General features: G+C 39.4%; 1 protein-coding gene across 14 annotated transcripts in view; it reads right to left on the bottom strand.

Moving 5' to 3' along the window:
• The window catches only part of nrxn3b (neurexin 3b), a 799837-nt gene that overhangs the window by 248156 nt on the left and 523931 nt on the right, over positions 1-27750 (bottom strand). For all 14 annotated transcript variants that reach the window (XM_061886827.1, XM_061886825.1, XM_061886819.1 and 11 more), the window contains one exon: positions 3460-3641. In XM_061886827.1, the coding sequence (XP_061742811.1) occupies positions 3460-3641 (182 nt within the window). The remainder of the gene's footprint in view (positions 1-3459; positions 3642-27750) is intronic.

Raw genomic sequence — 27750 nt, forward strand, 5'->3', positions numbered from 1 at the left:
CACAAAACCACAAACATTTCCCAGATAGAGAGCCCACATGTGAGAAGTAAGCATACAATGCTAATAAAACACAAGTTTAACACACAAATATTAGTTTTAGATTTTCATTAACTTTGGCAGTTTTTGAACTGCATCACAAATTAAATAACATCTCGGCGAAGCTTTCCACTCTGCAAGGCGTAAGTATAGTCAAATTGAGAGCCAGAATTGGCAATTAAAGCTCACAAATCATTGGAATGTGTTCGCTTGCCTTAACCATAAACAATCATAATCTACAATTCCACTCCCTCTGCTAACGGCTTTGCCAATCTGTGCTGTAACCACCCCGACGAAACCAGTGTATTCTCAAAGGGTTGACAACTTAGAGAATACATGGAAAATAATGTATGTAAACATGTGTTTCCCATTACCATAAATCCCGGCCTATACACCGCTACTTTTTTTTTCCTACACTTTGAACTCTAAGGCTTTTAAAACGGTGCTACCTATATATGGATTTTTCTTTGTTGTCGGCTATAATAGAAACTATTTAGAAAGAAAAAAAAGAAAAAAACACTCAGGGGATGTTTTATTTTTTGTGCTATGGCATCATCTTTTCATTACAAGTGTTGCAGTGTCCTTCCGTTTATCCAAAGTGCTTTTTATTGATTTTTTTTTAACCGGAGTGCCGTTCGGACTTTGAGCCATCCATAGCGTTTCTACTCGTATGGATTCCTCATTCCTCACTTCAATCGACATTTCTAAGTTTTACAATACAGCTAAAACTGTGTATACGTACTAAACTGTCCCATGTATGGTGTCTGTAGGAGTGCTTTCATGCATATTTGTATACGCTATCACATTGTCATTAAGCTAGCGTTCTTAGCATTAGCTAACATGCTAACACGTTTACGAGTGTCTGTGTTAGTATTATTAACTTACAATGACATTATTTTGGAATTGTTTCAGTTTTACAAATTCCTCAGTAAATTCGCCAAAATGTCACTGTGAAGTTATTGAGTCTGTTTAGCTGATTGGAGAGCTACCTTGCGCAGCTAGTGGGTCCATGACAATGACTTCTGTTTTGTTTAATCACCCATTTTACTGCCTTGTTACAGACCCCAATAAAGGTATGTAAATAAAAATTTACTAAATATTTGTGTAAATAACTCATTTGACAACTTATATATCTGTGGCTTATAGTTTCCTGCAGCTAATATAAGGATTTTTTTTCCCGTTTACCCAAAATGCTTTTTTTTTTTTCAACTGGAGTGCCATTCAGTCTTTGAGCCATCTTTAGCGTTTCTACTCGTATGGATTCCTCATTCCTCACTTCAATCAACATTTGTAAGTTTTACAATATAACTACAACTGTTTACACTTACTAAATCGTCCCATGTGTGATGTATGTGGGAGTGTTTTCATGCATATTTTTAAGTGCTTTCATCATATCATGAAGCTACTGTTGTTAGCATTAGCTAACACGCAAACATATTTACGAGTGTCTGTTAGTATTATTATTATTAACTGTGGAATTATTGAGTCTGTTTAGCTGATTGGAGAACTACCTTGCGCAGCTCGTGGGTCCATGACGATGACTTCTGTTTTGTTTAATCACCCATTTTACTGCCTTGTTACAGACCACAATTAAGGTGTGGAAATAACTCATTTAACAACTTATATATCCGTGGCTTATAGTCCGCTGCGGCTAATACAAGGATTGTTTTCCCATTTACCCAAAATGCTTTTTTTTTTTTTTTTTTTTTACTGGAGTACCATTTAGTCTTTGAGGCATCCATAGCGTTTGTACTCGTATGGATTCCTCATTCCTTACTTCAATCAACATTTGTAAGCTTTAAAATATAACTAAAACTGTTTACACTTACTTAACCGTTCCATGTGTCCATGTGTGTTTTCATGCATATTTGTACGTGCTATCATAATGTCATGAAGCTAGGGTCGTTAGCATTAGCCAACACATTTACAGTGTCTGTATTATTATTAACTGTGGAATTATTGAGTCCATTTAACTGATTGGAGAGCTAACTGGCCCAGCTTGTGGGTCCATGACGATTACTTATGTTTTGTTTGAGCAGCAGTTTTACTGCCTTGTTACAGACAACGTTTGGGAACAATTAAGGTATGTAAATAAAAATTTACAAAATCATTGTACTAATAAGTGATTTCACAATGTATATATCTGCGACTTATAGTCCGGTGCGGCTAATATGTTGATTTTTGTTTCTACAATTTAATAGGTGCAGCTTATATACCAGCATACTTGCCAACCCTCCCCAATTTTTTGGGAGACTCCCGAAATTCAGCGCCTCTCCCGAAAACCTCCTGGGACAAATTTTCTCCCGAAAATCTCGCGAAATTCAGGCAGAAATGGAGGCGACGCTCCCTCCAGCTCCATGCGGACCTGAGTGACGTTGTCGACAGCCTGTTTTCACGTCCGCTTTCCCACAATATAAACAGCGTGTCTGCCCAATGACGTTATAACTGTAGAACGAGCGAGGGCGAGTTGTTGGTTTCTTACGTGGGTTTATTGTTAGGCAGTTTCATTAACGTCCTCCCAGAGCGGTAACAACACACAACAACAGCAGTCCGTTTTTGTCTACCGTAAAGCAGTTCATCTGCCATAAACAGCAATGTTGTGACACTCTTAAACAGGACAATACTCCCAAGCTCTGGAACGACCTACCTCTGAGTGTTAGACAAGCCTCCTCTCTTCCTGTTTTTAAATCTCTCTTAAAAACATACTTTTGTTCCTTGGCTTTTAACACTAAGTGATATCCATCCTGCAATGGCACCCCATTATACACCTGCTGTGAACCTGTTTTTATGTTTTATTTATTTATTTTTTATAATTTTCTGTTTGTGTTGTGTTGTTTGCTCGGTCCTCGTATTATCTTTTAACCTGTCCATTGTACAGCACTTTGGCTACCCCTGTGGTAAATGTTAAATGTGCTTTATAAATAAAATTGATTTGATTTGATTTGAATACTGCCATCTACTGTACATGCATATGGTTAGAAAAACAAGGATGGAGAATTCAACCCTTAACTCAACGATGAGTAGATGAGTGTTATGTGTGTTTAAACCTTGAGACCTCCCAAAATCGGAGGTCTCAAAGTTGGCAAGTACGTATACCAGTGCGCCTGTAGTTTGTTTTAGTACAAAACCTGCACCAGTAAAGTCAGGTTTGATATAAGCAAAAACAATTGTGAAAAGTGTTGAAAATTGTGTAAGTGGGGGAGTTGGGTTGAAAAATCTTAAAAATTCTGCCTATGGCCAAAACTTAGCCTGATTTAGACCTAACCGTCTATTTGTTGACATGGTAACATACACATCATGAACAATTTGAATATGTGTTATCCAACTTTCCAATGCACAGCTGCAACGCAAACCACGCGCACATTGCCAGCAGTGATTTCCCACGAATGAAAACGGTTCCTAGTCAGCAACGTGGGTACTCACGATGTGGAGCATGATGTAGTCTCCCAGGCGCGGAGCGCTGTCAATGCGGACCAGGATGCCGTCCTTGATGGTGGTGCTGAAGCCCACCGCCAGCCGGTCGGTCCGAGTGCTGGGCCTTTCGTTATTGGGCCAGGTGTACGTGATCAGACCCCCTCCTTTACCGAAGATGTAGGTGGTGCCAGCTGTGGAAACACAAGGACAGGAAAGGGGAATCAAAATCTAAATCATGTAGATACATTTTTAGTTCAACCTAATTGAATTAACATATTCAAACCATACGACTGGTGTACACAAATATATTTTTTTATTTTTTACAGACCCCCACACGTCAAGATAGAAATCAGGCATTGAGCAGTTTTAGTTTTTAATGTGCACAACACATTACCAGCCCAAACTTGATCCAACAAAATTGTAAGAAGAAGGAGAACCGCCAACAAGAAGGAACAAGGAATAACAAGGAAACATAGGGGAGGAGGCAGAGGTTATTTTGACCCAAAAAACAAGTAAACACTTTGTAAAAAAACTAAACAAAAAAAACAACTCCGGCTGCAATTAAGGATGAGTACTGTTCATATTTGAACTAATAATGTACACATTTCAAGAACCTAGGAATGGAAATCGGTATTCAACGGTACCAGTTTTCTGTACTTTAGTGTGTGTTTATAAAATTGTTTAGTTTTTTATTAAAAATTCAACATTTTTTATTGCAACATTTAAAAAATGATCTGATGTCCGGTTTTTATGTATCGTTTTATGATCACACTTCTGAGTCTTAATTACAGTTACAATTCCAAGACATTAGATGGAAGTAGTGTATAGTTAATGGCGTGTTGCCTAGTCAGTTCAGTCGTTGCTGTTTCTGCTTTTGTTGCGACCTAAAAAGTGTTAATACTGTAAGTGTTGCACTTAAAGCGCACCAGATGTTTGATTGTAATGTGCATCTTAGTTGTAGTTTTCATTAACATTTTACTAACGAAAGCAACAAGCAGCACCACAGAACTGAACTTGATATCCAACAGGAGAAGGCAACATCCCACAGCAAACAACACATCGGTTACTACTACGAGGGAATAATGCATAACAAATCAACAATTGAAGAGTACAGCATGCAATCCTACAATACACCGTTTGTACACAAAGATCGAAACACGCTGCTAAGCTAACGGCCACAGCAGAGCTCATGCTGTTCTGTCACATGTCACTTAGCAACAGGCACCGCCTTCTAAAGACACACACACACACACACACACACACACACATTCTGCTCCCTTGAAATGTCTCTCAACTGCATATGCCAGATGTTTGAAGGTGCTTTTCTTTTTGCTTTCATTACTTTCCCCAGTCTTCCGATTTTTGGTAAAGTGACAAATAGCTATAATAAATTTAGGAAAGTAGTTTTCTGAAAACACACCTCAGACCACATGGCGATCATATAAGACAGGGGTGTCAAACGTACGGCCCGAGGACCAGAACAGGCCCGCGGACAGTTTTTATCTGGTCCGCTGGATGAGTTTGCTAAGGATAGAATTTAACTTGAAATGTTTTAATGAAAGAAACTGCTGTTCTAAATGTGTCCACTGGATGTCGCAATAGCAATTCTTTGTGTCTTTGTAGAGGATGCTACATATGTAAAAAATAAACAATGTTAGTACATCAGTTGAGGAACATGATCAAAACTACATAAATAACATCCTGTAATTTGATTTTGATATTTTTCTACCTTGATTCAATCCAATTAATCCAACACCATCAATGAGTTGACTGATGCACATTATCACATATATATTGGGGCGGTATAGCTTGGTTGGTATAGTGGCCGTGCCAGCAACTTTAGGGTTCCAGGTTCTATCCCCGCTTCTGCCATCCCAGTCACTAGCGTTGTGTCCTTGGGCAAGACACTTTACCCACTGCTCCCAGTTCCACCCACAGTGGTTTGAAAAATAGTAACTTAGGTATTGGGTTTCACAATGTAAAGCGCTTTGACTCACTAGAGAAAAGCGCTATATAAAAGTAATTCACTTCACTTCATCACATAATTTGTTTTGAAAATATAAATAACGACAAATAAAGAAAGAATACTATTAACCGCAACATGTAAGTGTAAAAAACAATATTATTTCTTCTTACATTTTCAGGATGTTTGTTGTATTTCTAAACAAAGAAAACAATTCTTAGTTGTTCTTATTTCTAAGTTATCATGCCGTGATTTTACCAGTCCGGCCCACTTGGGAGAATATTTTTTTCCATGTGTTAGAATAATTATGTATATAGTATCGCACAACTATATGCTGAAGGGCCCTTGTTATAATTATTGTCAATTGTGCTGAAGGTGTATTTTTCTTTGTCTGTGCAAAGCTGGCAATCCAAAAGATTGCAAGCCAGTCTCGTATCAGTGTCTGTGTCCAGGAACGGCCTGCTGACTGCGGAGGCCGAACACCGCCGTAACACAGACAGAGCAGAGACAAGGCGATATCACCAGTGTCAACACATTTGCATTTCTTGTATAATCATATATAGTGTCTAACTGGAGCTATCGAGATTAACCCCATTCCCTCAGCGACAGCTTCAGTGATGTAAATAGGGACCTCCCAAATAAATAGAGGAAGCGCGTGGGCTAGACCGGAGAGCGAAGTTTGGATCTGTAACTAGAGTTTAGCCCAAATAACGTCTTTCCTCAATTGAGAATTTTTTTAAACTCTGTCTCCGCAAGATTCCTTGCTTCTGGTCTGTTTTAATAGATGTCATCAGTGTTTGAACCTGACACCATGTGGCCCCCAATCTAAAATGAGTTTGACAGCCCTGTTATGTGCTACATTAAACAAGCTCCTGGAACCTTCTATAAGGGGAGTTGACTCTAACTAGAACTTTTTTTTTTGGTTCCGACGTCAGCCCAATGTTTGATTAAAGCCACACTCTCTATAGAAATATCCCTTTTTTTGCTTTTAGCACTGTAGTTACTTCCATCTCCCGATGGCTGATGGAAGGCACATCAAACGCGCAAAGTGTTGAATCCTTGAGCCCTACCGCTCAGCCGCCAGTCTATATTTGGGCAGGAGATTACGGAAAGATGAAAGGCGTCGGGCAAACTTGCGAGAGACTCGACGCGAGATTAAACGAGGCTGCGTGTGGCCGACAGATGCCGGGAAGCCACCGGCCCCACCGACAAAAGCAGAGAAGCTATTTATAAGAGACAGAGGACACTTTTAAATACCCGTGTGCTCACCTCAACAATAAACTGAAGTGGACTTGTAACTCAAAGGCCCTATGCAAGAAAGTCCTTTTGTGAAGAGGAGTCCTTCGGGGGGTGCCAGTCAAACACATTTTCTCATGACACTCCGGTGGTTTTTGCAGTGTTCTATGCACTGGGCTGGAGACAGGAACTGACTTAACCGACGGATTAAAAGACGCCATGGGGGGAGGTGGTTGGCGAAAGGATGTGTTGTCCGAACGCCTTCACCCCGCGAAGCTCCTTCAGCAACAGATTGTTACGTCCACAGTGCCCAAAAAGACTCAGAATCAGTCTAATATTCAGTCTAAGCCTGGGCCCCTGGAGAGGGGGTCCAGACTGAGGCCAAGGAGGAAAAAAAACCTCATAGTCATAGCACACATAAATGTGTGTGTAAGAGGTAAACATCAAAGTAGGGCTGGGCGATATGGCCTTTTTTTTTAAAATCTCGATATTTTTAGGCCGTGTCACGATACATGTTATATATCTCGATATTTTGCCTTAGCCTTGAATTGAAACCTGATGCATATTATCACAGCAGTATGATGATTCTATGTGTCTACATTAAAAGATTCTTGTTCATACTGCATTGATATATGCTCATTTTGTTTAACTTTCATGCAGACAGTTAAATCACGACTAAGTCAATTGACCAAAACTGTATTTATTAAAAAGCATCACAACATCTGCTTTCATTTTTATTTTTTTTTAATTTATTTTATGTTTATAAACTCAGGACACATGAGGACTTTGAATATGACCAATGTCTGATCCTGTAAATACTTGGTATCAGATTGATACCTAAATTTGTGGTATCATCCAAAACTAATGTAAAGCATCCAATCAACAGAGTGATTATTACATTTTAATAGAAGTGTAGATAGAACATGTTGAAACAGAAAGTAAGCAGTAAATGAACAAGTAGATAAATATTTCATTTTCTACCGCTTGTCCTTAATAATTCTGACAAAATAATAGAATGATAAATGACACAATATGTTACTGCATACAGTACGTCAGCAGGTAAATTAGTAGCCTTTGTTTACTTACTACTAAAAGACAAGTTGTCTAGTATGTTCACTATTTTATTTAAGGAGAAAATTGCAATAAGAAACATGTTTAATGCAGACTGAGATTAGACTCAGTGGCCTAGTGGTTAGAGTATCCGCCCTGAGATCGGAAGGTCGTGAGGTCAAATCCCAGCCGAGTCATACCAAAGACTATAAAAATGGGACTCATTACCTCCCTGCTTGGCACTCAGCATTACGGGTTGGAATTAGGGGTTAAATCACCATAAATGATTCCCGGGCGCGGCACCGCTACTGCCCACTGCTCTCCTTACCTCCCAGGGGGTGATCAAGGGTGATGGGTCAAATGCAGAGAATAATTTCGCCACATCTAGTATGTGTGTGACAATCATTGGTACTTTAACTATAAGTTAAAAAAAAGCCAATATTGCAAATTTTTTGCGGTCGCCTCTATTTAGAAAAGGATCAAAAAGTACCAAAAATTATCGAAACACATTTTGGTACCGGTAACAAAATATGGGTATTAGGACAACCCTAGTGTGTGTTGAATAATATTCATTGTTTTTGATGGTAAAGTATCATTTTAAAAATGAGCTAATTACAAAAATTTGTGTACGTGCGACACATCAGTCATAACTGGAAAGAAAGGAAAGTAATAAAAAGCTCCATTTTTTCTTTTTTTTTTTTTACCAGATGGCTCCGGTGTTAACGTACCCTAAATAGAGATGGCGGTGGAAAGTGCTTTTATCTCGTCATCCTCTGCCTAACAATCACTTGCGCTCTTTTCCGAGTCAACCACAAACATCTGCTCCTGCCTTGTGATGGCCGCCCAGCTGTCCGCCTCTCACCCCCGTCGAGCCGCCGACAGTCTGCTCCGCGGTGCGTGGCACCCGGGAGACCGCGCCGACAAACGGACATATGCAGGAGCCGGCGAGAGGCCGGAAACCACCAGACGAGTGCGGCGGTTTGCCCGCAGACACGCAAACAGGTCGGGACTTTGCAATCCTCAGGTGTCAGAAACTCTGGCGGGAGAGGAACGTCCTCGCCTTAAACGACAGTAGCATGCAAACACGCGAGTGTAGGCTCTCAACTGTTGTTGTAATGGAAGCAGATGTTTACTTTCGGCTCAGAATAGCACCTTTCCTGCATGGCGAAGCATCTAAGGCCGGAAGCATAACAGCGTGCAGGATCTGTACCTCGCACTGTCAGGTTGCCTCAAATTTCTTCTTGCCAAAAGAGTTAAGGCGGACTTCGGCTATCGCATCCAACACACGCCCGAGTATTTTTTTTTTTTTCCTGGAGGGGACGACGATGACGAGCAGCAGAGATACATACGAGCACCCCCGGGGGAGCCAATTATCACATGGAGGAGATTTGCTTCGTGTTTCCGGAGGACAATGTATGGCCTGGGACTCGCACACACACCCACACACACACACCCCCACACACAAGTGCAGAGACGCTCACAGGCGACACAAATGCACATCGTTATGCTCAAGCGTGGGAGACGATCACACAATCAGAGTGGGCGATCACGTGATCCCAGATCTACGAAAATGTGGCGACTTCCCTTACTGCTCAGGCGGCGTTCTTCTACTCAACAGCAGCCGTTCTGTTTAACTCTTTATCGCCATTAGGAAGCTAAAGTGGATAGTGTAATCCCACAATTTGTCATGTTTCACGTGTCGGGTAAACCTCGAAGAATCGGGAATTTGAACATTCTTCCTGTTTTAGGGAGTGATTAGAACAGGGGTCCCCAAAGGTTTTAACACGGGGGCCGCAATGGGTGAAAACAATTTGGCCGGGGGCAAATTGGGCTATATATATGTATGTATATATATATATATATATATATATATATACATATACATACACACACACACATATATACACACATGTATATATATATATATATATATATATAAAATTATATATACACACACATATATATATATATATATATATATATATATATATATATATATATATATATACACACACATATATATATATATATACACACACATATATACACACATATATATACAAACCCCGCTTCCATAAGAGTTGGGAAATTGTGTCAGATGTAAATATAAACGGAATACAATGATTTGCAAATCTTTTTCAACCCATATTCAGTTGAATGCACTACAAAGACAAGATATTTGACGTTCAAACTCATAAACTTTGGTTTTTTTTTTTTGCAAATAATAATTAACTTTGAATTTCATAGCTGCAACACGTGCCAAAGTAGTTGGGAAAGGGCATGTTCACCACTGTGTTACATCACATTTTGTTTTAACAACACTCAATAAACGTTTGGGAACTGAGGAAACTAATTGTTGAAGCTTTGAAAGTGGAATTCTTTACCATTCTTGCTTGATGTACAGCTTAAGTTGTTCAACAGTCCGGGGTCTTGTTGTCGTATTTTACGCTTCATAATGTGCCACACATTTTCGATGGGAGACATGTCTGGACTGCAGGCGGGCCAGGAAAGTACCCGCAGTCTTTTACTACAAAGCAACGCTGTTGTAACATGTGGCTTGGCATTGTTTTGCTGAAATAAGCAGGGGCGTCCATGATAACGTTGCTTGGATGACAACATATGTTGTTTCAAAACCTGTATGTACCTTCCAGCATTAATGGTGCCTTCACAGATGTGTAAGTTACCCATGCCTTGGGCACTAATACACCCCCATACCATCACAGATGCTGGCTTTTGAACTTTGCGCCTATAACAATCCGGATGGTTATATTCCTCTTTGTTCCGGAGGACACCACGTCCACAGTTTCCAAACATAATTTGAAATGTGAACTCGTCAGACCACAGAACACTTTTTCACTTTGCATCAGTCCATCTTAGATGAGCTCTGGCCCAGCGAAGCCGGCGGCGTTCCTGGGTGTTGTTGATAAATGGCTTTCACTTTGCATAGTAGAGCTTTAACTTGCACTTACAGATGTAGCGACCAACTGTAGTTACTGACAGTGGTTTTATGAAGTGTTCCTGAGCCCATGTGGTTATATCCTTAAGTTAAGTTAAGTTAAAGTACCAATGATTGTCACACACACACTAGGTGTAGTGAAATTTGTCCTTTGCATTTGACCCATCCCCTTAATCACCTCCTGGGAAGTTTGGGGAGCAGTGGGCAGCAGTGGTGCCGCGCCAGGGAATCATTTATGTCTGATGTCGGTTTTTGAGGGGTCAAAGGTTCGTAATATCATCGCTTACGTGCAGTGATTTATCCAGATTCTCTGAACATTTTGATGATTTTACGGACCGTAGATGCTAAAATCCCCAAATTCCTTGCAATAGCTCGTTGAGAAGTGTTGTTCTAAAACTGTTTGACAATTTGCTTACAAATTGGTGACCTCGCCCCCATCCTTGTTTTTATATATATATATATATATATATATATATATATATATATATATATATATATATATAATGTCTTGATTGGATTATCCAGAGAATAGTGCTCGATACGGTGGTAGAGCGCAATATGTATGTGTGGGAAAAATCACAAGACTACTTCATCTCTACAGAACGGTTTCATGAGGGGTTCCCTCAATCATCAGGAGATTTCCCTCAATCTCCTGATGATTGAGGGAACCCCTCATGAAACCGTTCTGTAGAGATGAAGTAGTCTTGTGATTTTCCCCACACATATGAAGTATATATAAGTAGCAACTTGCTTGTTCATTTATGGAATCCAGTCAACTTTTTTTGTTTTTACTTCATTGAACTGCGCATGCAAGTGACGTTGAGGCCCCTTTGGGGCCACACTGGGGTCCGTGTGCATTATATTCGAGTCTGATAAAGATCACATTTTACTTGCAGTTTAAAAAATCTGATTGTGAAAAAATCAGATTTGGGCCACTTTGGCCTGCATTGTAAACGTAGTCTCCGTGTAGTAGTAGTCAATTAAGGAGCCTGGAAGTCACCAACGTTTGCCTCATTCTGCAGAGGTACATTGCGACAACACCACTGGTTGCTATGGAGGCGTCCGAGACCTAGTCCAACAGAAACAAATACATCTCCGGTGTCCTTGAAGGAAGGGGGAGGGGACCCAGAGAATCGTTGGCTGCTATGGTCTCACTGGGTGTGTTTACAGCTTGACCTTGCCAAGGCCAGTGCACAGGGAGCCGAATTGCACATAAAGATTGTTTGGTTAGGGCGATCAGACAAATTCCAATGGGTAACTGCCCTAGTAGTCTGCTCTGGCTGTCTAATTGATCATTATTTCGATTTGCAGAGCGTAAAGCGTCTCCGAGATGTTGTCCAGTTTGCGATTTACTTCAAAATCAATAGTGTGAGTGCCGACAGCTCTGCTCTTCCTATCAATCATTTGTGGCAGTTTAGGGATTCCTTGAACGGCTACCAGCAACTTCCGATTTTGCCGATACACCAGCACAACAATTATTCCAATTAACAGATGTCTTGTTATAATGATTTCAAATAAGTATATGTCGTAATTGTGCTCGACAGACACACACAACCCTCCACTTCTCTCATTGTGTTTCTAGCAACAAACGTTTCATCTAGAACAGGGGTGCCCTAAGTGGGACCCTGGGGCCAAATTTGACCTGTTTGGCCTGCCAAATGAGGGTTTCCCAAATTCAATACAAAATCATACTATCCTCTGTCAAGCTCGCACAATCATTGGCGGCATTCCGCAAGGCTAACAAGTTGCCATCTATCGAATCTGATGATCTCCACTAATATATGTTGCTGTGGGTCTAAACCAGCGTTGCCCAAAAAAAATCCTCCACACGACACTCCGCTCCGGACAGGCTAACCTCCTCTAACCTCCATGGAAAAAGCTCCGAACTATAGGAGACTGGTCTTTCTGCTCCGCCGCTCCCAGTCTGTGGAACACTCTCCCTGACCACGTGAGGGCACCACAGACTGTGGATGCATTTAAAAATAGGCTTGAACCCCCCTTTTTTTAAAAAGCCTTTTTCTACATATACTGTATGTGTGCTAGTTCCAGCTATTAGGCTGTTCTAGTTTTTTTATTTTTTTATTTTACTCGTTGGGGGCAGCAATTTGAAGTTCTCGTGTTGTTGTTTTTTAAATGCACCTTGAGGTTGTTTGTTTAATGAAAATTGTATTTACAAATTAAATCTATTATCATAATTATTATTATTATTACAAACCAAAACATGCGGGTCTATTTGGAAAGTTTTCACCTTCAAAGCCAGTACAATATTTGAAATAATTTGAAAATGCAATATTGGACGAAATATCGTGTTACTGCTAAAGAGACAAAGCCAAACTGAAATGCCAATGGTTAGCACGCTGACCAGATAGCGTCAAGTAACGAAAAAATGAGCACAAAAAGTATTATGCAAACAATAACATGTTTACAGTTTGCATTCGTGAAATACCAAAATATAAGCTGCTAATTACCTGTTAAATTGGGTTAACTAAACTATCATGCTAATGCTTCAAGTGCAAAATATATTACTCTGACTTGTGTTTAAAATGCTACAGTAACATGCTAATGTTAGCATACATCAAGTACTAAAATATTTTAACAAGTACACTTAAAGATACAAATATGTTTGTGATTATTCATGATTAATTGTGAGTTAGCTATGGACAAAATGTGATTAGTCATGATTAAATATTTTCACAGTGCTTATTTCTATATAACTTACTAATGTTTTTCTGTTCCTTTGATTGATTGATTGATACTTTTATTAGTAGATTGCATAGTACAGTACATATTCCGTACAATTGACCACTAAATGGTAACACCCGAATAAGTTTTTCAACTTGTTTAAGACGGGGTCCACGTTAATCAATTCATGGTAAAACCTAAAAGATAGGTTGAGTGATAATTTGTGGACATCAAACCATCTCTTTAGTATTTGGAGCTCAGTCTCTTCCTGGACAAACATGAGCAAAGATCAATGCCTGTCAAGCATCATTCAAAGTAACGCAAGTACATTTTGAATGTCATGTACTTCAGAGCCAAGAGGAAAGCCAAGATCAAAAGGATGGCGCTGGCAAACAGGTCACTCAGAGAGGGACTTTCATCTTCCTGATTATTAAGACTCACGAATGCTCCATTCGTGCGAGTGGCAGAGTAGCGATCAACGAATCGGCAACCACCCGGTGATTGACTGCCAACCGGCCTTTACGGCGACTCCGAGCAAGACCGATGTACTAGAAGAGAGATGGATGAAATACATCTTTCCAAATGTGCAGGACAAACACTTTGGCACACCGCACGCGTTCCTGTCTTTTACTCCAGCACTAATTGGCGCTGGTTTACTGCCGGCCAGGGCGAGCGCCGTGATTTTTCCGCAACGGCCTCCGTTAGGGATAACTCTCACAGCGGGAGGAAAGATTCAGTTAAAGTCTTGGCCTCTATTTGCCGAGAGGGGACCCCCTCCACCCACCCACCCACCACACATCGAGCAGACGCGGGGGTCGGGACACCTGTCTGCAAAACAGAGCCGTGCCCCGTCCTCCGAGACCTTGTGTGACACGAGTCGCCGACTGAACGCGGATGGAAATTGGTTTCAACCTGTGCCATGGATGGAACAAAATGCATTAGTTTGGAAAAAAAAAAAAGACATGATCGGAGACACCCATCTCCTCCAAACTCACTAAGTGGTAAAAAGGAGGCTGAGCAGATGCTAGGGCCTACTTGCCAACCTTCCCGATTTTCCCGGGAGACTCCCGAATTTCAGTGACCCTCCTGAAAATCTCCCGGGGCAACCATTCTCCCGAATTTTGCCCGATTTCCACCCGGACAACAATATTGGGGGCGTGCCTTTAGCGTCCTCCACAACTCTGCGTCACGTCTGCATTTTCTCCATACAAACAGCGTGCCAGCCCAGTCACATAATATGTGCGGCTTTAACACACGCACAAGTGAATGCAAGCCATACTTGGTCAACAGCCATACAGGTCACACTGAGGGTGGCCATATGAACAACTTTAACACTGTCAAAAATATGCACCACACTGTGAACCCACACCAAACAAGAATGACAAACACAAACAAACACAACAGAAGAAATACCCAGACCCCCTTGCAGCACTAACTCTTCCGGGACGCTACAATATACACCCCCCGCCCACCTCAAACCCCCCTCCCTATCTCCCGAATTCGGAGATCTCAAAGTTGGCAAGTATGTGCTAGGGTGCACATCTGTTAAAACTGGCTAATTGCTTTAAACATATTGATAATGGCTAATTGGTCCAACTCAGGCTTCGTGAGTGCTGGAGTGTCCTATTTACTTCAGTTAGTTTACTTAGTTCTTCTATTTTTTTCAGTCTTCTAGCCTTCCATAACGTTTTTGCTCTTATAGATTCCTCATTCATCACTCAAAGAAACGTTTGTAAGTTTTACAATAGAACTAAAACTGTTTGTACTTACCAAATAGTCCCATAATGTATGTTTTCATGCATAATTGTCTGTGCTGTCATAATGTAATCACTCCAGCGGCGTTAGCATTAGATAATATGCTAACACATCCACAAGTGTCTGCATTATATTATCAATTACCAGCGGGATTCTTTTTGTATTGTTTCAGCTTTGTAAATTTTGGTGTTATTGAGTCTGTTTAGCTGATTGGAGAGCTAGCTTCCGCAGCTGGTGGGTCCATGATGAAGACTTATGTTTTGTTGGATCAGCCGTTTTACTGCCATGCTACAGGGGCCGTTTGGAAAAAATTAAGGTATGTAAAAAAACATTTACAGAATATTCCTGGGTAAATAACCCATTTCACAACATATACATTATAGTCTGGTGTGGCTAATACATGCAAACATATATTTTTCTTCTAAAATTTTGTGGGTGTGGCTTATATACTGGTGCCCTCTATAGGCCGAAACATACGGCACATATTATCTTGATGTAAACATGCAGCCATACACGCAAAGCTAGTCCCTTTTCACTTGGTTTAAAGAATAGTTCCATGCATGTATTCAGTCGCTGCAGGGTTTTGGAGGCTTTTGTTGTGATTGTTCCCGCTGAACATGCCTGAATTTGCATCAACAATTCTATTTTTTTTATTTGTATTATTTTTTTAAAGCTCACCTTTCTTTCTTGTGATTTTTATTTTTTAAAGCTTACCTTTCTCCATTGTGATTTTAGCAATGTGAATATGTTGCGTGTAACAGCAAAAAGTAGACAGTAACAAAACTGTATTGCTGTTTTACTCATTTGATACCACTGAGATCCAAACACTAGATGGCAGTAAAAAGTATTTTCTTAAAGATCAGAGTAAAACTTCCTCTTGTTATTTCAAGCCTAAGTGCTGGTTGCTCCTAATTCAAATAAAATGTGAATGCATCAGCCATTAATTGATGTTTACGCACTTGTTTGTATCCACAATTTATTCCCAAGAAAAAACAGGACTATAGGAAACTTCACCTGCAGTGTCACATTAGTTTGACATCCGTATTTATAAGATTGCAAATTTTTAAGAGGTAACTTTCTGTCATGAAAAAGGGAGTTTTTTTCGGTGGGTGCAGTAATTGTAAGTGTATATTGTGTTTATTATGTTGATTTAATAAAAAAAATAAAAAAATAAAAATCAATTCTAAAAAATTATTCTGCTTTACACCACTGCATCCCACGCTTTGCATTGGACTTTGGGATGTATGGCTTAGATACAGCTGCACGGCCATGGAAACCCATTCCATGAAAATCTCTGCGTACTGTATGTGGGCTAATTGGAAGGTCACATGAAGTTTGGAGCTCTGAGGCACTTTGCACTATAGAATCCGCTAACCCCTCTCTGTCAGTTTACGTGGCCTACCACTTGGTGGCTGAGTTGCTGTTGTTCCCAAACTCTTCACTTTTCTTATAATAAGTTGACTTTGGAATATTTAGGAGCGAGGAAATTTCACGACTGGATTTGTTGCACAGGTGGCATCCTATGACAGTTCCACACTGGAAATCAGTGAGAGCGGCACTTTCTTTCAGAAATGTTTGTAGACGCAGTCTCCATGCCTAAGAGCTTGATCTTGATTTCCCCTACCTATGGGCCAAGTGATTAGGACACCTGATTCTGATCATTTGGATGGGTGGCCAAATACTTTTGGCAATATAGTGTATATGATGTATATTTGTACTGTGGGTCCCTATCCATAAACTGTACTCTTCTAGGGATTACCTCTTTGCAGAACAAACTGATATTAACAATTTTGTGCTAGCTGGGTGTATAACATAGCCATGAATCATGGATGCATTGCATTCTGGGTAATTCTTATCTTGCGTTTATAAGGTTACAGAGCCGATGCTCTCCCGAAATGTGTTTGTTATTCTTGTTTGGCGTGGGTTCACGGAGTGTGGCACATATTAGTAAGAGTGTTAAAGTTGTTTTATATCAAGACCATCAGTGTGATTTGTATGGCTGTGGAACAAGAGCCCTGGTTTACACATAGTAAAAGCTAAATAAAAACCCCCCGCCATTTTGAAACTGACGATAGGGGAAGCGTCACTCGTGATATCACAAATTTGACCCGGCGGTAAAAGTAAGCATGCGGTAATAAATTTGGGGAGCGAGTTTGACCCGGCAGTAGTTCAAGGCAGGCACATATTACATGCCTGGTGGCTATTCAAGGAAATACGGTAATCTCATCTTTTTGCTTACTTAATCAATTGCAACTCACCAATTCACTCCTAGTTTATATACACCACTACCATCAACGGTTTGACATGTGTCATACCTTTTCAAATAATTTGGAATATGAAACCTGAGTAATTACCCCCTGAAAAGACCCCTGTTCGCGGAGGAACCATTAGGGCTTGTTGTCCTCGACACGACAATAAAACAGTAGACAGAGGTATCAAATTGCAGGATAGTGAGCCGTGTAATCACCGGGGTTCGTCTCCATTTTACAACCTCCTACTTCATAATTCATATTTCCAACTGTTGCACCCCTGAAGGGTGGAGTGAGGCATGGCGCTGATGACTTGAGTGCTTTTCGCTCCGTACGTGTGCGCGCTTTATTAGCTTTTTCCCGCGGAATAAACGTTGGACTTGTCAGGCGTGGTCGTCACGACACATGCATGACGGACACGACGCGAATAGGAATGTGGATGGGAAGGATTGGAAGGATTTAAACGCCGACTATAGTATGCTCTGGCGGAGCAACACTGAATGGCACATGTTGATTAAAAAGGGGGACAAAAGTGGAAAAAAATGTGCTTTATTCCATAAAGTTTTTTTTAAATTAAATTAGTCCCGAAGAAAGCTCTTAAAAGCATGCTAGATTTATCAGAGGATATTTTAGTTAATCAATATAAAATAAGAAACATTTTTCACTTCCGTTACCATATATATATAAATGTATATAAATTATATATATATAAAAATATTAAAAAAAAAAATATATATATATATATATATATATCCATCCATCCCATCCATTTTCTACTGCTTATTCCCTTTCGGGGTCGCGGGGGGCGCTGGCGCCTATCTCAGTGGCAGAGGGGTTAGTGCGTCTGCCTCACAATACGAAGTTCCAGCAGTCCTGGGTTCAAATCCAGGCTCGGGATCTTTCTGTGTGGAGTTTGCATGTTCTCCCCGTGAATGCGTGGGTTCCCTCCGGGTACTCCGGCTTCCTCCCACTTCCAAAGACATGCACCTGGGGATAGGTTGATTGGCAACACTAAATTGGCCCTAGTGTGTGAATGTGAGTGTGAATGTTGTCTATCTGTGTTGGCCCTGCGATGAGGTGGCGACTTGTCCAGGGTGTACCCTGCCTTCCGCCCGATTGTAGCTGAGATATATATATATATATATATATATATATATATATATATTCATGTTTTAATTTTTTCATACTTACCATTGACTCATTTCACTTGATAACGTGTTTTAACAAGATGCTACAAAATGTATAGATTGTTTCGGATCTATACATATATATATATATATATATATATATATATATATATATATATATATAAATATATATATATGTATTGATCCGAAACGATCCATGCATTTTGTAACATCTTGTTAAAACACATTTTATCAAATGAGTATATATATATATATATATATATATATATATATATATATATATATATATATATATATATATATATATAATTTTTATTTTTACTTTTTATTTGGCTTTTACTTGATATTAATTATTTTATTCTATTATTTTACTTTTTATCCTATTAGTTATACAAGATTTTATTTTGTTATATTTATTTACTGTGTATGTATATATATACGTTTTTGAAAATGCATGGATCGTTTCGGATCAATATATATATACATATATATATATATATATATATATATATATATATATATATATATATATATATTGATCCGAAACGATAAAATCTTGTATAACTTTGTAGTATCTTGTTAAAACACATTTTATCAAGTGAAATGAGTCAATAATAAGCATGAAAAAATTAAAACATGAACCAGGTGAAACACAACACACTGATTAAGCTTGATCTATTTTTACTATAACAATCAACAAGGTGAATATAGTTCCAGTATTTTCCCCCCTTTATGTACCTGCTTTAGTCTGTAATTTAACTTATCATTACATATATGGATTGTTGCATTTAAAGCAGTTGTATTGTTGAGTTGAGTTTGTGTTTATTTGGCACATGCATGTATATAACATGATGCATCGTAATTTCCAGTTTCTCTATTCCACATGTTCGAAAAGGAGTAGGACGAAGCAGAGCTTATTTAATCCTACCCCTTTTCCTTTACATAGCAGTTGGTAAAACTCTTATTCACTTACTGTTCTCAATTTATTCACAATATACTCCATAAGCAATGACAAAAATAAATAAATAATAATTAGTTAACTAGAAAATTATTGGAAGGATGAAATACATTCAGAATTTTTATCATGGTTCTTCTTGTTTGTACTCTGTACACACTTTAAGTTTGCAGAGTTTCTTGAAGTGGATTATATTAGTACATTGTTTGCTTAATCCGTTCCATAATGTATTCCCCATACCAATGAAAAAGTAAAAACATGAACCGGGTAAAACACGGCACACTGATACAGCTTAACCTATTTTTACTATAACACTCTACAAGGTTAATATAGTCCTGTTGATAGAGGTCATTATTATTATTCATTATAGTGTGATTTCTATTAATATTTTTTTTGTTCCATTTGTAGCACAATATTTTTCGTAGTCATTTATGTGTTATTAATATTTATTTCACTAACTGCTTCTTTGCTGTACTTTTTACAATCATATCGGTACATGTCCGCTTTGCTGATGTTTGTGTTGTTTATGTTGCAATTTCCCCCTCTGTCTTCATTTTTTTCGTCGCTCTATCCCCTCCAGCTGCGGTCCGGCTGCGCCAAACAAAAACAAATCCATTTGATGAAGTCAAATACAAATAAGGCAGCAAGAGAAGTATCCCGCACTTGTATTTTCTCAGGTAAACCTGTACAGCAAATATGATCATCAACATCAACGATATGATTTGTCTGAGTGGCTGGACAGGACAGATTAAAGAAAAACAAACAAACAAAAAACAAAACATTAACCTATTTATCATTATTTAAATTAAAATTAATAACAACTAAACAAACCGATTATTTCCTGTCTGGAATAAACGTTTGCTGTCTTTAGGTTGAAGTGGGGTGGTATTTAATTTTTTATTTTTTTTTTAAATGGCGACATCTAGTGGCGCACATTAAGGATTAATTAAAGATCACAACGCAGAAAGTTGGATAATAAGGATATATTTGTTACTGGATACGTCCTAGTATGTATTTCTGCCTAAGACTACTTTGTACGAGTAAAAAATAAGATTTTGTTGGTACTTGTTTATATTGACAAATGTGCTGTTTCACGCTGCAATATGCATAACATTTGTATGCACGCACAGCACTTAAGAGCTTCAGCAGCATATCAGTGAGTGGAGTCGTATTACGGAATGGACCGAGCAAATAAATCAAAGTACCAATGAGTGTAGGAAACTGTTTACAAAATGCAAGAACGAACAATCCTGATAAACATTTTGAACCTTATCAAAAATAAAATCATGCATCTCAATATGTGAACCATGAATTACCTAACTTCTTATTCATGATAGCCGTTGTATTTATTATTCATTGATTTAAATCCTGTTACGAGGCGAGAACAGGAAATGAACAAACATGTTAGTGACTGCTATAAAATAGAAAAGAGCTTGGATTAAATAAACTCTTCCAACTCCTTTTCGGACATGGAAAATGTGAAAAATATGTTTATCAAAGTAGCCGCAGAGAGCGACGTCTGGGCTTCTCTACTTAGGCTGCTGCCCCCATGACCCGATCCCAGATAAGCGGAAGTAGATGGACGGCAAGTGTGAACGTTAACGCGTTTGAAATAAACTTCAACAACAAAGTTGCTCAATTGTAATCACACATGTCTAGCTTGTGTGCTATTGTGTGCTTAGCGGCTGTGTAGCTGCTAGCGCCTCGTAGCCTATGGCCTAGCCCAGGGGTCCTCAACATTTTTGACGCGGGGGGCATATATATATATATATATATGTATATATATATATATATATATATATATATATATGTGTATATGTTAGGTCAGTAAAAACACAGGCTAGATCATCCCTACAAGCCTGTTTCGCAAGTTTCCCTGCTCGTCAGGCGATTGTAATTTCTATATAATAGAAAATAGACTGTAGTATTTCTCCTCAACAGCAGTTCTCAGTCTGCCAGTGTTTATAGTAAACCTGCGAAACAGGCTTGTAGGGATGATATAGTCTTTGTGTTTTATTCCTTGCCTAACATATATTCCGCTCTATCCCGGTATTGAGCACTGAATAATGTATAAACCAGAGAAACCTTGACTATATATATATATATATATATATATATATATATATATATATATATATATATATATATATATATATATATATATATATATATATATATATATATATATATATATATAGTCCAGATCCAAAATTTTGGACACCTTCTCAGTCATGTGTTTTCTTTATTTTCATGACTATTTACATTGTAGATTGTCACTGAAGGCATCAACATTAAGAATAAACACATGTGGAGTTATGTACTTAAAAAAAAAAGGTGAAATAACTGAAAACATGTTTCATATTCTCTCTCCAAGGTTTCTCTTTGAGGTTTTCCTCGCCCTGATGTGGGATCTGAGTCGAGGATGTGCTGGTGGCTTGTGCAGCCCTTTGAGACACTCGTGATTTAGGGCTATATAAATAAACATTGACTGATTGATTGATTGATATTCTGATTTCTGTTATACATCTTTAAATTTAGCCACGCGTTGCTCCAATTGCTTTTTCGCACACTCTTGGCATTCTCTTGATGAGCTTCAAGAGGCAGTCCCCTGAAATGGTTTCCACCTCACAGGTGTGCTTGATTTATTTATTTTTTTTTTAACTTGGGATTTCGGGGCGGGACGGATTCGTAGTTTGGGGACCCCTGACCTAGACTTTTGTAAATGACTTGACTGGAATAGAATTCATTGTGTGCTTATTGGAGGACATTTAGATTGTAACTGGCTGCTTGTATCGGACAGTTTCCATGCAAGCCGATATCATCCGATACTGATATGTGATATCAGTATCGGATCGAGACACTAAAGAAAGTTTGTAGTTTTTTTTTTTTTTCTTTAGGAAGGAAACAAAATGTAAATAAATTAAATAGTACAACACTTTTGGGCATGATGAATCTCATGTTACTCTAGAAAACCGTACACGTTTGAGTCTTTGAGGGATTCAAGTTTGAATTACAGAAAAACTTGCAGGGATCCATCAGTCTGTGTTCAAAACGTTATTTCCCAGGTGGAGTATTGCAGGCAGAGGATTGTGAGGATAACTCTCCCCGCCGCCAAGGCGGACCCGTGCCCGTCTTCTTGCTCGGGATGCCAAGCGGCGCCGGCAGCCGGGCTAATAATGATGTGAGCTGCCGGGCAGCAGTTCTCCGCTCGCCAGTGTTTGGGAAGTCCAAATTGTTCACAGGAGTGTTTGTGCTGGAACGAACGCCGAGATATGCCAAACTTCTGTGTCGCTGATTTGTTGGAGGAACAGGAGAGCACGCAGCGCTATTGAAACTCCCAGAGTGGGATCTTGAAATATAGAAAATCAGACTGAAGTTGAAATATGGCATCAGATTTGCGCACAAATAAAACCACATGTGTGTTTGGGAAATTTTACCCTTGATTTAACCCTTAGACTAGGAAGGATTGCTCCATAGGGACGGCGTGGCCCGGTGGGGAAAAGTGGCCGTGTGTATGAGTATTTGTGGTGGCTACGAATGTAGCTCACCACCACCAATGTGTGAATGTGGAGTGAATGAATGATGGGTTCTCACTTCTCTGTGAGCGCTCGGAATGTCTAGTGCGTCAGTCAGCAACCAGCGGCTAAAGCGCCACCCTAGTGGCTGCCTGGAACACTTTCAGAAATGTGTTATATATATCATCATCGGCGGTCACTCGAACGAGTATGACGATCCTCCAGGTTGGGGTGTATCCCTCTATGGAGGATGCCTGTGAGTGACTTTGTTAAACGTGGGGAAACTGGTGCACAGACAGTCACCACTTGACAGAATCGGGTCAGGGTCCAGTGGCATGGAGTCCAAGATGACTGGGGACCCTTTTCTGCTGCAGCCTTCTCCCGCCATCACAGTCATTGGGGTAGTTCTTAAAACTCCCGTCTTCTGCCTGCTCTGCCGTAGAGGGCTTCACCGTATCCCTGGCTAGGGGGCAGTCAGGTACTAGGCCTTTGCCAAGGGCCACCTGGGGTTACAGTAGTAAAGGGGTTAACATCCTAGTGCCCCAAGACCCCATAGAGGAGCCTTCACTGCCAGATGCACATTAACGTCATGCCCAGGACACGTTTTTATATATTATATATATATATATATATATATATATATATATATATATATATATATATATATATATATATATATATATATATATATATATATATATATATATATACAGTATATATATATATTCTGCAAGTGTTTATTTAGACATTTTTTTTATTGTTTCCAAACGGTGTCTGTAACACGGCAGTAAAACGGATGATCAAACAAAACAGAAGACATCGTCATGGAACTGTCACGCCAAATTTCTTGCCCCCTACAAAAACCTCCCCCCCCCATTTACTTCCGGGGTCATGATTAATACGGACGTTTTGTTAACGCTATATTATAAAAATATAACGCTATATTATAAAAATATAACGCTATATTATAAAAATACAGACGTTTTGATCACGCTATATTATAAAACATTTTTAAAAACAATTTATAAACACAAGCTATGGGATGACGCATTTACTTCCGGGGTCACGTTTCCTCTTATGTCATCCCATAGCTTGTGTTTGTAAATTGTTTTTTAAATTTTTTTATAATATAGCGTTAACAAAATGTCTGTATTTTTATAATATAGCGTTATATAGCGTTATATTTTTATAATATAGCGTTAACAAAACGTCTGTATTAATCATGACCCCGGAAGTAAATGGGGGGGGGGGGGGGGGGGGGGGGTTTGTAGAGAGAAGAAATTTGGCGTGACAGCGCCACTAGCTGCAGAAGCTAGCTCTCCAATCAGCTAAACAGACTCACTAACTCCACGGTGACGTTTTGGTGAATTTACGAAACTGAAACGATACAAAAAAAAAAAATGTCATTGTAAGTTAACACTAACCCAGACATCCGAAAAGGTGTTCGCATAATAGCTAATGCTCACAAATAGGTACTAATTTTTAAATATATTGCAAAACTTACAAACATGCTTGGAATGATGAATCTATGAGAGTACAAACACTGGACTACGAGAAAACGGAATTGCACTTGTACTTCCGGTCGAAAGCGCAGTCTAAACAGAAGGGCTACATGCAGCACTTGCAGTAAGCAAACTCGTCCAAAAGATGGCGCCATAACACCAACAATAACACCTATTCAGCGTTTGCCTGTTTTTTGTTGTTGTTTTTTCTCCCCCAAGTAAACCCTGCATAGGCTGCAGGGTTTAAAGCGTAGGAAAAAAGTGACTCATAGTCCGGAATTTGCGCTACTTCATTTCTGACTTTCCCATTCCTGCAGAAAACCCCACTCTCCTGATGTGTTCCCGCTACAAACATGGAGTATGGATGCTTTCATCAATCTGATGAAGTCAGCCCCAAAAGGAATGAGGATTTCAAAGAGGCGGAGGTGGACTGGAGTGCGTGAAGCTGCATTCTCCACACAAAGGAAACCTGTCTGGTGCCTTCAAGCATCAGTGGGCTTTTTGGCGAGAGATAAAAGAGGGGAGGGTACAAAGCAGGTAAGAGAGCTGCAAAGGCGGAGCAATGTCATCTTGAGAAGGCAAAAACAACAACCGCCAACAATCATCCTGCGCAAAACTCTTCTCTCTGTGACGTTTTGCATTCTGGTGACTTCTGTCGCCGCTCTCGGCAAAACTGGGACAAACGCGTCGCTGTCATCCGTCGGTGCGAAATGTGACACTTCAAAGACAGGCCACCCCGAACCCTGCAGAGAATGTGGCGCAGAAGATCCCCCCGACCAACGAGGATTCAAAGCGGGCTCAGAGAGGAAGCATTGTTTTTTATTGACTCTCCCCTTGAGGACGCGGCGGGCATATAGGGGGCGGGGGGTCAGTAAGACACGCCCCTTTTCGCGCTTTTTCTCCGTTTATCTTTGCCCTGACCGTGAAGCTCTCGCACACAAATACAAGGCAACGACCCGGAATCGTGAGCTCCTCCCCCCAAAAAATAATTACCCCAGATTACCCGGAATTCACGGTGTTCCGGAACATTTTTCCCCATATAGAATTAATTTTCTAACCCATATTTCTCATCTGATTTGAACTGTTCCACCATCCACACCATCCACACACTTTGGACAATCAAACTACCAAAAGATTCCAGGAATTCACCTCTTCCTGGAAAGTTTCCATAGTCTACATTTTTCAACCAATTCCAACCATTCCACCTTCAAAAGATTACTCTTAGTTGGGACAACAAATGATCATGTGCTCATATCAAAATTTCAAAAAATTCTGTTTTTCCTGATTTTCCCAAATTTCCAGGAAATTTCCTTTCAAATGAATGGACATATTCAAAGTTCCACAATACCCAACATTTTCTAAATTTTGCAACACTTTTTACCCGATTCGGACCTTTCAACCATTCACTCTTCCGAAATCCCAAAGGCAAAAAGTTTCCCTTTATCAAAATTCCCAGTTTTCCAGGAATTTCTCCCAAATGACACTGAACACAAACTTCTGCATATCCCACATTTCTCATCCGATTTGAACCGTACCACCATCCACACGCTCTGCTCACTTTGGACAATCACTCCAAAACCAATTCCAGGAATTCACCTTTTTACTGGAAAGTTTTCATAGTCTACATTTTTCAACCAATTCCAACCATTCCACCTTCAAAGGATTCCTCTTAGTTGGGACAACAAATGATCCTGTGCTCATATCAAAATGTTAAAAATTCAGATTTTCCTGATGTTCCTAAATTTCCAGGAAATTTCTATTCAAATGAACGGACATATTCAAAGTTCCACAATGCCCAAAATGTTCTAAATTTTGCACCACTTTCTACCCGATTCGCACCTTTCAACCATTCACTCTTCCGAAATCCCAAAGGCAAAAAGTTTCCCTTTCTCAAAATTCCCAGTTTTCCAGGAATTTCTCCCAATTGACAATGAACACAAACTTCTACATATCTCACATTTCTCATCAGATTTGAACCGTTCCACCATCCACACTCTCCGCTCACTTTGGACAATCAAACTACAAAACCAATTCCAGTAATTCACCTCTCTACTGGAAAGTTTTCACAGTCTACATTTTTCAACCAATTCCAACCATTCCACCTTCAAAACATTTCTATTAGGACAACATGATCATGTGCTCATTTCAACATTTTCCAAAAATTCTGGTTTTACTGATTTTCCCAAATTTCCAGGAAATTTCCTTTCAAATGAATGGACATATTCAAAGTTCCACAATGCCCAACATTTTCTAAATTTTACACCACGTTTTACCCGATACGGACCTTTCAAACTTCCACTCTTCCGAGATTCCGAAGGCAGAAAGTTTCCTTTTCTCAAAAAACCCAGTTTTCCTGGAATTTCTCCAAATTGACAATGAAAACAAACCTCTGCATATCCCACATTTCTATATCCGATTTGAACCGTACCACCATCCACACACTCCGCTCACTTTGGACAATCAAACTACAAAACCAATTCCAGTAATTCACCTGTTTACTAGAAAGTTTTCACAGTCTACATTTTTCAACCAATTCCAACCATTCCACTGAAAAAAGATTCCTCTTGGTTGGGACAACAAATGGCCCTGTGCGCATATCAAAATGTTCAAAAAATTCAGGTTTTCCTGATTTTCCCAAATTTCCAGGAAATTTCTATTCAAATGAATGGACATATTCAAAGTTCCACAATGGCCAACATTTTCTAAATTTTGCACCACTTTTTACCCGATTCGGACCTTTCAACCATTCGCTCTTCCGAAATCCCAAAGGCAAAAAGTTTCCCTTTCTCGAAATTCCCAATTTTCCAAGAATTTCTCCCAATTGACAATGAACATAAACTTCTGCATATCCCACATTTCTATATCCGATTTGAACCGTACCACCATCCACACACTCCGCTCACTTTGGACATTCAAACTACAAAACCAATTCCAGTAATTCACCTGTTTACTAGAAAGTTTTCACAGTCTACATTTTTCAACCAATTCCAACCATTCCACTGAAAAAAGATTCCTCTTAGTTGGGACAACAAATGACCCTGTGCTCATATCAAAATTTTCAAAAAATTCAGGTTTTCCTGATTTTCCCAAATTTCCAGGAAATTTCCATTCAAATGAATGGACATATTCAAAGTTCTACAATGCCCAACATTTTCTAAATTTTGTACCACTTTTTACCCGATTCGGACCTTTCAACCATTCACTCTTCCGAAATCCCAAAGGCAAAAAGTTTCCCTTTCTCAAAATTCCCAGTTTTCCAGGAATTTCTCCCAATTGACAATTAACACAA

Source organism: Nerophis ophidion, linkage group LG24 (assembly GCF_033978795.1).
Source record: "Nerophis ophidion isolate RoL-2023_Sa linkage group LG24, RoL_Noph_v1.0, whole genome shotgun sequence".
In the NCBI taxonomy this organism is placed as follows: Eukaryota; Metazoa; Chordata; class Actinopteri; order Syngnathiformes; family Syngnathidae; genus Nerophis; species Nerophis ophidion.